Source organism: Dipteris shenzhenensis, chromosome 19 (assembly GCF_047967505.1).
Source record: "Dipteris shenzhenensis isolate YYH24624 ecotype China chromosome 19, Dip_SZ_1.0, whole genome shotgun sequence".
Lineage (NCBI taxonomy): Eukaryota > Viridiplantae > Streptophyta > Polypodiopsida > Gleicheniales > Dipteridaceae > Dipteris > Dipteris shenzhenensis.
The window spans coordinates 2,049,557-2,063,256 of NC_141614.1; the positions used below are offsets into that span (position 1 = coordinate 2,049,557).

At 44.3% G+C, this 13,700-nt stretch overlaps 1 protein-coding gene across 3 annotated transcripts in view; it reads left to right on the forward strand.

Annotated features, from left to right (window-relative positions):
- Positions 1–1,166: 1,166 nt before the first annotated feature.
- The window catches only part of LOC147889914 (Spc97 / Spc98 family of spindle pole body (SBP) component), a 144,533-nt gene continuing 131,999 nt past the window's right edge, over positions 1,167–13,700 (forward strand). For 2 of the 3 annotated variants that reach the window (XM_087390731.1, XM_087390732.1), the window contains exons 1-2: positions 1,167–1,476; positions 1,728–2,549. In XM_087390731.1, coding sequence (XP_087246857.1) covers positions 1,180–1,476; positions 1,728–2,549 — 1,119 coding nt within the window. In that variant the 5' untranslated portion in view covers positions 1,167–1,179. The remainder of the gene's footprint in view (positions 1,477–1,727; positions 2,550–13,700) is intronic. The other variant, XM_087390733.1, reaches the window with a different exon arrangement.

Below are 13,700 nucleotides of genomic sequence, written 5' to 3' on the forward strand. Positions count from 1 at the left end.
AATAGAAAGAAAGAAAAGTTGTTCTTTAAAAGAAAAAGGGTTGTTCTACTACTAAACAAGTTGTTCTGCCAAACACGCTGATTTGCCAAAAAAGGTAGTTCGCAAAACTATATACTACCAAAAAAGCTATTCTGCCAGTTATCTTGCAAATTTACATATCAATTATGTGTGGCGGCCATCTCATCCAACCCACGATTCTTACCTTTCCAGGGTTTACCTATTGTTTATTCTCATTCTTTGCATATTTTCTATGATTTTTTAAACTTAGAAAGCTTCTTCTTCTATGTTCATCCAAAGAGTCAACTTTTTACATTCTATTTTTAATATGTACTTTTTCATGCTTGTAGAAAGTCAAAGAAACCTATATGACTTGTGTGTGCAAGATATCGATTTCTCAAATTGTAGTACGAGTACGATTACTGATATTCACGTAATATTCTAGTGTCCCATCTATTCGCAAGATTTCTTTGCAATACTATTGGCCCCGATATTCTTGATGTTGCTTCAATTTGATTTCTTACATATTTCTCTCTTTTGATGCATGTTCTCGATGGGAGGCAAAGATTTGGAATCAAAAGTAGAAGATAGCCGAGTTGGATACAAGGCCGAAGGATGACATTTCATATAATTGTAGTCCATGACCCAATATCATTTAGGTTGCAACCAAGGATGAGTCATGTAACTCTTGTGAGTGTAGTCTTATTCATGTATTCATTGGGCTTCAATTTCCAAAAGGTACAAACCTTTGCATGTCACCAAGGCGATAATAGAACAGTACCCCTGATATTTACAGGGAGGATCGGGTCCTGATGGACCCTGTGTCGTCTCATGTTCATATATTTTTTGGCCTTTTTTTCCATTTAGGAAAATTTCATTAAAAGATAGCATCCAAGGTTCATTTCAAGGAAGTAGTTATGTGCTCCATGACAAAAGAAGGAATTATGAAGTATAGTGAGTGAGCAATGGATGAATTAATAAAGGCATACCAAGGACTGTGAAATTTAGCGGATCTCTCAAGGTTAAGTAGAAGCGACCCATTTTTAATGGGTGCGAAAATTGTTATTAATAAATTTGTTTTGGATAGAGGCTTAATTAATAGAGCCTCATAGCCGAAGTCGATGCACTCTGGTTTAACCTTAGTGAAACTTGCGAGTAGGAGAGCCTTTCATCCTCGTGGAAATGCATCCAGTAGAGCTCGCGCGTTGGACTGGCTTTCCATCCCGGAAGGATGCTGCATCGGACGATCCTTACTTCTGGCTCTCCGTGGCTTGCCTCCCGGCAGCCTCTTCGTTCCCTTCCTCGCCCTGGGAGTATCGGCATTACGGTGAAATTTTGCTCAGGGATAGTGCGTTAGCACTGCAAAGCGGCACCGGCAGCTCCATCGAGCACGACTGCAACACAATCCGTTTGCTGCCTTGCGATCGCCCAGCCTTTCCTCAGATTCATGGCTCAACTTTTCAACCAGATGCAGTTCGGGTTGGTATTCTCACTCATCGCAAAGTTGGTGCTGGAGCGACACCAGCGTAGGCTGGAAAACTTGACATGTCTTTGCTTGCGCTTTATGTTTCACAGTGACACACATCCTTCTGTAAAGTCTCCCATCTTGTCTTGTCTACGTTGTTTAGACTATTTTATATCATTTTGTCCCTTACTCGTGGATCCATTGATGATTGATGACATCGACATCGGCGACGGATTAAAAACACGATCTCATGATTGGCCTCCAGGAAGTTGAGCTGGTTAGCTGTTGCATGTACGCTCTTCAAGGTATACCCGTAGCTGTGTCCGAGCTTGAGCTGTTGGCCAAAATTCTCTCTCACCAAGCAGCCGATAGAAGCTTACACAGGATACCTACTCTTTGGCAAAGATCAGCCAGCACAAACGCCGTCGGAAAGTTGCTTACCGTCATGGCTCAAGCAGGCCGAGTGCGGTGTCGACTTCAAGAGTTCGTAGACTTTTTTCTAAGGCCCGAACGACGAGGAAACGCAATCGCCTGCTCTGCAGAATGTTTTAGGGAATTCGGACTTTCAGATGCAACGCAGAAAAGAAGGGGCAGAGTGAAGACTAAACATTTGCCAAGCACTGTAGGTTCACCAGATGAAGGAGAGCGTAATTTGTATCCTCCGTTCAGCTTGGTGAATCAGGCTTTTTCCGGAGCTGTGAAGAGCATTTTGCAAGGGCATTTGGCTGCCCTCAACACATTAACTGCATCCGTCTTACATAGAAGAGCAACCGATTCCCAAATCACCATGGACAGCTCTTTGCCAGACGAGCATATAGGCCCAGTCATCGGGCTTGGTTCCGAAGAAGTGACACTCCTGGAGCTTTATTTACACACGAGCGAGCTAAGGTTACAACTTCAAGTACTGGCCTCATTATGTCTAAATGATACCAACGAACAGAGTCAAAGAGTTGAAAAGAGCGGATACTGGCCAGGGGAAGGAGATCTTGCTATTTTCGATGTTCCAATTGTGGACAGCCCAGTTTCTGAATTCTGGAAGTTCCCCAAAGGAGCAGATTTACTGACCTATCTTTACAAGCAATTAAAAGTGAGAAGATTCTTTCCTATAAGTTCTTCTTTATTCTCTACCAGGTTCTTATAATTTTTTATTCCAAACCATTGCTGATGGTTTTGTAAACATCACTAGTCTTTAAAATTGGTTTGTTCAAGTGAGAATGGAAATTTTTGCCTCCTTGTATGGGTTTTGCTTATAGATGAAAAGCATCAGCCAAAATTCATACAAAAATGTACCTGATGTAGCAATTTTGACGATTCCCGTTAGGCTCAGAATTTTCGGTCGTACAGGGTAGAGCATTGGTGTCAATGGCATCATATGGCAAGTAATGAGGCAGTGGGGAAAGGGGGGCACAAGTGTGGGGAGAGTGCAATAGGGCATCCTCAGGAGCTGCCAAACACCCGGATGAGGGCCAGGCAGCAAAGACCTTGAAACAGGCCGATTGGCCCTTCTACTGGCAGACCCAAGCCTGGGGACTGCCAATCAGTCTGCTGGCTGGCGGACCCAGTCTATGGACTGGCTGACGACACCAGCCCTTGGGGGCCTATAAAACCACCTACTTGGCTGCCTTTTTTGCTGGGTTTTGCCTAAGTCTGCAGCCCATACAAATGAGCCCTTCTGCGCAGGTCCTATGCCCCCTCCACATGGCTCTGTATGTTGGCAGCACCACCAGAATCCACAGTCGACTGATCTGTCCTGTAAGAAGGATAATCATCTGCTGTACATGTGGCAGCCTGTTCATCGCTCTCCCTTCCCCCTATTTCTCTGTAGGTGTTACTCTCCCATGCTCTCCTTATTTACAAATGGGGAGTTGATCCTTATTCTCTGCTGACACCCCCTCTCAATGAGCTGTTATGAGTGGCAGCCCACACTCCTTGAAGAATGTACTCCATTTGGTCCCTGGGAAGAGTGCTGAAGAACATGTTGAGGTGTTTTCTATATCTGGTCCAAACACCTGTGGATCATAACTCCAGCATCTGCCCTCTGATGGTGTGGTCCATGTCATCTGGAATCCGCATTATTCACACTCCACCTGAGTTGCACTTGGTAACTTGTCCATGATTTCGTCTTCCAAGTGGTAGCGAGCATGTAACAAATCTCTTCGTGAAGATCTCTGTCCAGAAACTCTGATTGTCTCCAGATCAATGCTCCCTGTGAGCAATCCTCATCCTGAGTCTTCCAAGCTCACATCCGTACTCTCTTTGTGCTCTGCCGTCTCCAACAAGAAGTCTCTGAAAGCATCTGCACCTTAAATCTCCAGCATTGTGCAACTGGAACTCTTTGGGAAGGATTCTTTGACAACCGATTTTGTCAGCTTCTTGTCCTTCTTCTATTTCAACTCCTAGCTTCTGGTACCATGTTAGAACATGCAGCGGAAAATGAATTGTCCATGAGATCACACATGAGAAAACTAGATCTACTTGGGATGTGCACACATGCTATAGATGTCAACCATGCTGGAATAGACAGCAAGATATGCCAACTATAATTGAATAAGAATGTCCAGGTAGTCTATCCACCACCACATAACCTCCCTGTACTGTAGGTCAAACTGGAATAAAATCCATGCTGATACTTTCCCATGTTTGTGATAGTATAGCCAAAGATTGGAGTAGACCTGGATACATGTTCCATTTTATTTATTTGGCAAGATTCACACTGCTATACACATGTATAAATGTGAGCTTTCATCCCCTTTCATCTAAATTTGTTCTTCACCCTTTCATACGTTTCGAGCATCCTTGGATGACCAGCACTAGGTGAATCATGCAATTCCAACGAAATATGTGCATATTGCGGAGACAGAACTATCCCATTTTTTCTATAATGCAAATGGTGTAAGCTGTACGGATCTTGGAGATCTACCCATATTTGTCCCAGTTCTGTGTCAACTTTATAGTCATCCACCAAATTTGTAAATTGTCAAATGATTGCAGTATATAATGGCATTAACTCCATATGCTAATATTAGCTGTCCCTATAATAGTCTGTCATGTAGTTGATATTTCTCATGCGCTGCTATGTTCAAACTCATCATGGAAGGCAATATCTTCCTTCTAAATTTGTATGATTGGACTTATTCTAGTCTTACAAAGGTATATAATATCTTCCTTCATGCTACAGCGTGCAAATGTGGGATAGGGCATCGGGTGTGCTCATGTTCAATTGTTCTATAGTAAAATCAAAAGCTTGCACTTGACATAACCATCTGCTTGTCACGATCAGAAAATACTCAAGACTGTGGTGGTCACTTTTGATCACAAACTATGACCCATAGAAGTAATGGCTCCATTTCTTGAGTGCATGTACAATTGCAAGCATCTCTTTATCATGTGTATTGTAGGCCATCCCCCCCTCAGCCAATTTCTTGATTTCATATGCAATCACTTCTTGAGATTGACTCAGTATGGCTCCAAGATCATAGTCAGTAGCATCAACCGTGAGTCAAAAGGTCATAGAACAGTCTGGTTGTATCAGTACTGGAGCTGTCAGTAAAGCCACTTTTAGCTTCTCAAAGGAGATAGCAGGGACTGCGAAACGTAAAATCTAAACAGCTACTAGCTTGCATTCAAGAGGTGTTGGATAGATTTAAGGATGTCTTTCCAAAGCATTTACCAATGAGAGATTCCATTGAATTGGTAGCCAATGCAGCGCCCCTCATAGACTATCACCAGCTGAGAGGACAGAGGTACAAAAGGAAGTGCAAGAGTTACTTAACCACAATTTATTTGCCCAGGCACTTCTCCTTTTGCCTCATTAGTTCTATTAGTGAGTAATAAGGATTGCACCTTTACACGCCGTACTAAGGATGACATCGATGGCGATGTACAAAGGGTCCGCGAGGGTGAAGGATGTCAGATAGGACCAATGCGAAGTAATGTCAGATAGGACCAATGCGAAGTAATGGCATCTGCCCCTTCTGACAAGGAGCTGTGAACTGTTGTAAATGCGGTGGGTAGTACCCACTACAAATGTCAATGGGAAGCTCATATATAAAAGGTTCTAGAATTCTAAGAGTTAGGCTCGTTCCTGCTACCAAGCTAACTCGTGTGTGTGGGTCATGGCACTTTATGAGAGAGTCTCAGGTAGGGTCCAGACTGGTGCAGGATGGACAGGAGATTATGAGTACTATTGGGGTCACACAAGTCCATTATCGCCACCTTGTTTGGCCTCTATATAGATGACCTTGAGACTTTCATTGGGACTCTAGGAGGGCTTTTTGCTCCCTTGCTGGATCCTTACTCCATATTCTCCTATATGCAGATGACGTGGTCGCGCTCTCCTCTTCAGGAGAGGGGGTCCAACGACACTTGGATGCACTTCAGACCTTGCGCAAGACACATGACTTGAAGGTCAACCTTGGTAAAACCAAGGTCATGATCTTCAATACATCCCGGGCAGCCATACACTGGGAGCACTTCACATTAAATGGGCGACTATTGAAGGTGGTTGCATCATATACATACTCGGGGGTTCTTTTCTTTGGCCCAATCTTCACGATGTGATGAGAGTTGCTGGCCCGTTTGAGCAAGGGATACCCCGATCTTGCTAGACTCGAGCGGTAGTGCTTGCACTCTCATTTCCAAGATGTCCGACCAAGAGTCTTCTCTTTGACTCTTGGTCCGCCCAGTAGGTATATATGGCGGTGCTTGTTGGGGGCCACACCGTTCAGAGAGGACTGGACTCGAGTTGAGAGGCTTCAGGTTCTCATATTCTCGTGGATGATCCGCAGTACGCCTTCCATCCCATGTCAGATAGCCTTTGTTGGAATAGGGTTGGTCACATCCCCACTTGTGAGCCCCCATATGAGGAGTGCATTGGGGGGGTGGACCATAGAATAGGATTAGGCATGCGGCTGCCACATGGGCAGCACATGGGCTGCCATGTGGGCTGGAGAGAGAAAGAGAGGAGATACCTGGCAGATTAGGTCCACCCTGGTTGGTAGAAGTGGTGCATGAGTGTCAAAGTGAGGGATCAAGGAGGATCAAAGCACCACAAGAGAGACATAGGATAGCAAACACTCAATCTATTGCAATGTGTATTCAACAATACATGATAGGCCTCTTATATAGAGAGTGCCCTTTGAATAGTCAACCATGTGGGATCCTCTCATCCACATCTCTCCTTGTGGATATCCTCAATCCACATCTCCACATCATGTAGTCCACATCCTAGGGTGGCTACTTTAATACATTCCTATACCATACCTTAGCCTTTAATCTATGTGCTCATGGCACCATATCTCAACAATGAGTGCAATAGGGCTGTTCATGGGTGGAGAGGACAAGCATGTGCAGGGAAACCTCAGTACAGACTGGTTGGAAGCTTTCGAGGACCTGGAACAGTGCAGAACAGAGCAGGATCTGTTGCAGACAGAAAAGACAGCAAACATGGATGTTATGGAGGGCCTAGGGGCTTGGAATTGAGGCTGATTATGGGCACGCTTGCCTGGGCCAGTGACAGCTTGCCATGTGGCCAGGCATGTAGGATCGATAGGCAAAAGAGAGAGAGAGCAAGGTACAAAGAGTCGCACGAGTCTGCCGTCACGTCAACTAGGATGAAAGAAAATAGAGAGTACAAAGTACTTGTATCTAGACCTAGGACTAAGTGTCCTAGGTGTCACATAGGTCTAAGTGTCCTATGTGGCCTAAAAGGCACTAACACTACAAGTGCCTATATTTATGCCTACAAGGCACATACCATGGCCTATAGGGCATCACTAGAACCATCAGGAGATGGCCTACAAACCCCCCTCCATGGGATGGGCTGAAGTACTTTGGAAACGTCTCAGAATACCTGGTATTTTCTGGTCATGGTGGCACATGTTCATCCAAAAGGATATAGCCACCTATGAATGTACAAGGGAAGTCAGATCATGTAACAAAGGGAACCAAGTGTAAAGCCCGTCGGAAGACTTCGAACTTGGGACGAGGAAGTGCCTTTGTAAACATATCTGCTATGTTGTCCTTTGTGGGAAGATAGGACAACTCTATGTCTCCTATTGACAACCGCTCCCGAACATAATGATAGTGAACTTCAATATGCTTGGTACGTGCTTGAAACACTAGGTTACGCGTAATGGCCAAAGCACAGCCAAACTCACTCTACTGTAGCGGTGAAAGCTGCTCTGTACTCAGCCTCATAGCTAGATGTGGCAACTGTTGGTTGCTTCTTGCCGAGCCAAGAGATACATGAATTGCCAAGCAAAAAACAATTGCCAGTATGTGACACTCTGGTGTCGGAACATCCTGCCCAGTCACTATCCGTGTAAGCATGCATGGTAAGTGAACCCTGATCACCATAGAAGAGGGCTAAATCCTGAGTGCCTCTGAGATATCTGAAGACTCTCTTGACTGCCTGCCAATGTGCCTGCCAATGCAGTGAATTGGGCATGTGCATAAATCTGCTCAGCTGAGATATTGCATACTGTAAGTAAGGTCTGGTGTGACATAAATAAATAAGGCATCCAACAGCCTGCTGATAAAGAGTGATATCACATGGTGGGCTCCCATCATGAGCTGAGAATTTGAAGCCAGGGTCCACTGGAGTAGAGATTGGCTTGCAATCCTCAAACTGAAAACGATCAAGGAGCTGTCCAATATACTTGGACTGAGACATCATGATACCCCCCTCAACGTGAGCAAACTGAATGCCCAAATAATAACAGAGCTGTCCCATGTCTGACATGTCAAAAATCTGCTGCAAATCAGCCTTGAAAGCTGCAATTTGCTGAGTATCTGGGCCCGTGATGAGCATATCATCCATATATAAAATCAGCACTAAAAAATCAGATCCACTCCCGCGGACATAAAGAGTGGGTTTTGTGGGGCTATTTTGAAAACCAAGGGATAGTAAGTGTACATGAATTTGGGCATACCATGCCCTGGGTGCCTGCTTCAAACCATAAAGGGCTTTTCTAAGCCGGCATACCTTATTTTCAGAATTAACAACCTCAAAGCCAGGAGGTTGTGTGACATATACTTCTTCCTACAGATCCCCATGAAGAAAAGCAGTCTTGATGTCAAGTTGGTGCACTTGCCAATGATGATGGGCTGCAATGGCAATGACACATCTAATGGTAGTAATCCTGGATGTGGGAGCAAATGTCTCCTCAAAGTCAATGCCTTGTTGTTGGGCATACCCTTTTGCAACAAGACGGGCTTTGTATCGATCTATGTTGCCGTCAGATTTTGTAGACCCACCAGGTTCCAATGGCATGCTTGCTGGGAGGGAGATCTACTCATTCCCATGTGTCATTTTTAGCAATGGAATGTAGCTCAGTTCTCATTGCATCCATCCACTCTTTGCTGTCAAAAGCATCTTTATGGCACAGAGGCTCTTCATTGCAATCTGTAGCAAGGAGTGCAAAGTCAAGAAAGTGACCATGCTGTCTATTCCCTGATCTTGTCCGGTCAGCAAGAGGCTGATCTTGTTTGCTGTCCCTCAATGTATCAAGAAGCCATCTGGGAACTTGCCTTTGCTGTCTATTGACAGCTCTTTCTTCAATGACTGCATCATGAATAGTGGGATCATTTTGTGCGGGAAGAGAAACCTACAAATCAGCATAAGGTAGTGGCTGATTATTGCTTGGTGGAGGGTCTGCAGGAGGCTCATGTTGCTGGTCAAAGTCCTCTTCTGAGGATGGCAGAGGTAAAGATTACATCTCTACTGACAATAATCTTCCCAGTATTTGGTTGATATAACCGATACCCTCTGCTCTCCTGGCTGTAACCAATAAATATGCATTTGATTGCCTTGTCATCAAGCTTATGCTTAGGTGAGATGGTACATGAACATATGCAAGAGACCCAAAAACTCTCATGTGTGAAAGTGAAGGCTTCCTGCCTTTCCATGCTTCATAAGGTGTAATAGTCTTCAATGCCCGTGTAGGTGATCTATTCAGCACATAGTTGGCACACGTCACTGCATCAAGCCAAAATTTATTGGGCAAAGAGTTGGCCTTAAGCATGCATCTGGCCATCTCCATTGTGGACCTGTTTTTCCTTTCTGAAACAGGATTCTGCTGAGGAGTGTAAGGAGTAGTGCATGAGTGAATAATGCCCCGTGAAGACAGAAATGCATCAAACTCCTTTGACATATACTCTCCCCCCCATCTGTGTTGAGGGTGACAAGCTTGCATCCTGATTCATTCTCAACCATATTCAGCCACCTCTGAAAGCATGAGAAAACTTCAGATTTGGCTTTTAAAGGATATATCCAGCAATATGTTGTGAAATCATCAATGAGAGTCATGACCAATGGCATTTGTCCTCATTGGGCCACAGACATCACTGTGCACTAGCTGCAATTTCCTTTATGAGAGTTTTGGACAATTCTTTTGAAAAGGAAATCGATGCATCTAACCCAAAAGACAACCCTCACACACATGTTTGGAAACTGTGTGAGTTTGAGGTACATCATTTGCCATCTGCTGTGAATGTAGCTTTGCAAGGGCTCTATAATTGAGATGGCCCATTCTCTCATGCCAAAGATGAGTTTCAGCAAGTTGTGAATCTGAAATAGCCAATGCTTCAATAGAAAGTGCAGCTGAGTGATGATCAAGGTGATAAAGCCCTTTTTGCAAAGTGCCAGTGAGAACTATGGCATTGTCATCACGAAGATCATAAACTAGGCATCTGTAGCCATCAAAAATAACTCTGAAACCTGAAGTGGCAATTGCTGAAATTGAAATCAAGTTGACTTCAATTCCAGGCACAAAAAGAACATTTGTCAGAGTGATAGGATGGCTTGAAATGGATGTGAGCTGCACATCTCCACTTCCTTTTACAGCATATGAAGCATCATTAGCACATGTGACAGTCGCCCCTCGAGGTGCATCAGCTAAAGAATGAAACAACTGTCTGCAAGATGTGACATGCTTGGAAGTCCACCAAAGCATTGTGCACGAACTAAACAATAGGCACCCTAAGAGTAGAACCAAGCGTCAGCATGGTGCTGATTATCAACTTTATCATACTCATCACTAGCAATATTTTGTTGTCCATTACCAAATCTATTGTACTAACCATTTGCAATATATTATTGTGCCTTTTGGATTTAGGTTCCTAATGATATGGGATTCCATATGGATCAATGGCAACTTCTTACTACTCTCTTTGGAGTACTTTGTTGGTAACCTCATTTGTTGTTGAAATCATCTCAGTCTCTAGATTCAATGTCCCCCTCTAGTTGGAAGGACCTTAAATGACTTGGTGAGGTGAAATTTTCATAATTTAGCAAAAATTGGATGCATTTCCGAACTCCTTTGCCTTAGAGATGTATCATTGATGGTTGTCATAGGGTGTTCTTTCTAATGCGAGCAAACATGTGATTCACTTCCGCATTATGCACTAATCTCCACGATAGTGATGCCAAAATGTTGTCACTTTTTCTATCATTTCCAATTCCGAGGGTGTTGGTCACCCACTTTTATATCGTTGCTCATTGTAGCATAGGTGTTCACAAATGTAGCTTAGGTCCTCGGGTCGTATTCATGAGAGGTGTAGGCTAGAGCATGGAAAGTGTTTTTGGGTCATTCTTAGGTGAAAAAGAGGTGTTGATCACAAAGTTTGATCGAGCTTCTCATCTCCATTGGTATTCAAGGGTTTAGGAAAGGTTTGTAGGGCTTAGGAGGAGGATAGGGTTGAGAAGATATCTATGGGTTCAAGGTTGAGATAGAGGCATGGGAGGAATTGCAGCTGCTATGCGCAGATTTTGGCTTGCCCATAGGCTTGGAAGCCTTGCCTCTTCCTATCTGTTGTGAAGCAAATGCATGATCATGAATAATGGCTTGTCTATTAGCTCTACTTTGCTCTTCCTGCAAAAGCAAAGTAACTAGCTGATCAAAAGAATAGTGGTCTGGATTACCCATGGCCACTAATTGAAGGGTTGTAGCAAACCCTTGATATGTATCTGGCAGTCCATTCAATGTGGTACTGACAAGCTGTGAATTTGGCACCACCTCATCAATGTTGGCAAGTTGTTCCATGAGGTCCTTGACCTTTGTCAGGTATGCATCCTTAGTCACCTTCATTCATGTTGACTTCCTGTAATTGCCTTCTCAAATATGCAACACGTGCTTCATTGCGAATTTGATAGAGAGAAGCCAATTTATCCCAAGCATCCTTTGCTGTCTTGCAAGACCGGATGTGTGGAATAATGATTCTCTTGCATGATAAAGCAATACATGAATGTGCATTTGCATCTCTTGCATCCCATCTTGACTGTTCCTGAGTTGGAAGAGTAGTAGCAGGAGTGCTAGAAGATGAGGCATCAGGAGGAGTACCCCCTGCAGAGGGACCAATAGTAGAGGCAACCACTGTAGCATTGGCTGGCCTGAGATGAACCCTAGAAATAATATTCCACAAATGCTTTGCAACAAGAATATGTTTCATGAGATAAGACCACATCAGATAGTTGGTGCCATCCAACTTATCATCTTCACGAAGAATGCCAAATAGATCTTGATTGTTCCCAGCCATAGCAATGTGATACCCTGAAAGAGACCTGAAAACCCAAAAGCCTCAAGGCTATCACTGCAAAAAGCTGGCTGTCCAAAAATGACAGCAAATATCTGCAAATTTCCAACCCAAAACAAAGGGCAAATGCAGATCTGACCCAAATGTGACTGTGGCAGGCAATGTTCACTGCAAAAACAGCAAATTTGGCAAAAGCCCCAAATTTAATGAGGGCAAATAGGCCAAAAAGAGGGCAAATGCAGAAAAGCCCCAAATTTTGCTGGGATTTTGCAAATGTGACCCAATGTGTGAGAATTTGACTCAATGTCCTGCAAAAGTGACTCAATGTCCTGCAATCTGACCCAAAAGTACTGCAAACAAACAAGAGATTGCAGCTCCAAATCCCAAAGTCCCAGAAATTGCAACCAAAAAAGGTGAAAAGAACTGAAAGCCCCAAGAACTGCCAATGTCCGGATTCACAGCCAATGCCAGCTAGTACGGATTCTGACAACAGTTTCACAGGTGTGAAACTGTACGGAATACTTGGAGCAGGTACAAGCTGTACGGATCTGGTACGTTGTACGGAGCACTGTACGGCGAATGTACGGAAGCACAATATGGAAGCAGGTGCGATGCTTGTACGGAAGAAGGTACTGAACATGTATTGTGTCTGTACGGAGTGCAGGTACGGCTATACGGCGATGCAGGTATGTTGTATAGAAAGTACGGAATCCAATGTACGGATGCAAGTACGGGGTAAGGGTACCACACAGTACGATGTACGGTGGCGCAAGTACTGAATGCAGTACGGGGTTGGCAGAGTACGGTTGTCCTGTGTGCATGCAGAATACGGTCTGTACGGCTAAGTAAGTACGGAGCAAGTTGTAGGTACGGTTGTTCGTACTGTACGACTGTACGGATGAAGGGGCGGTGAAGCTGAAGGGAGCTGATGTGAGTCCAGGTGTAGGAGAAGACGAGTCAAGCGTAGCTCTGATACCACTGTAGGATCGATAGGCAAAAGAGAGAGAGAGCAAGGTACAAAGAGTCGCACGAGTTTGCTGTCACGTCAACTAGGATGAAAGAAAATAGAGAGTACAAAGTACTTGTATCTAGACCTAGGACTAAGTGTCCTAGGTGTCACATAGGACTAAGTGTCCTATCTGGCCTAAAAGGCACTAACACCACAAGTGCCCATATTTATGCCTACAAGGCACATACCATGGCCTATAGGGCATCACTAGAACCACCAGGAGATGGCCTACAAGTTTGCCCCCACATGGAGATTTATAGGCTGCAACGAGGAGCCAGCTGGATGGTCTGCAGTAGTTCGACCAGTTTGGGTCGGTTTTAAGGAACGGTGAAACCGGCCTCAAGGCCAACAAGAGGGCAGTACTGGACAACTAACCAGCCAATGCTTTCACACTAACAAAATTCAGCAAATAACTTAAACAAGATTGGGAGCTAGAGTGCTCCTACTCAAAAACGAGGACACAGATTGGCCCCAAACCCTTGGTGCCCCTTTCGGTATTTCTTTAATATTCAGCAAACCTTGAAAGATGGGCTTAGACAATGGATTCAACTCCTCTTGCCTTCAGCGCATTCCATACTTTCAAGAAGGTGTCACTAGCCCATACATCAGCCCTGCTGGGCTCTGCTTTAACCACATCAAGCAATAGGCATCCAAAACTGTCCCAAGTACTTGCATACGCCTTAGAACTGTTACTAG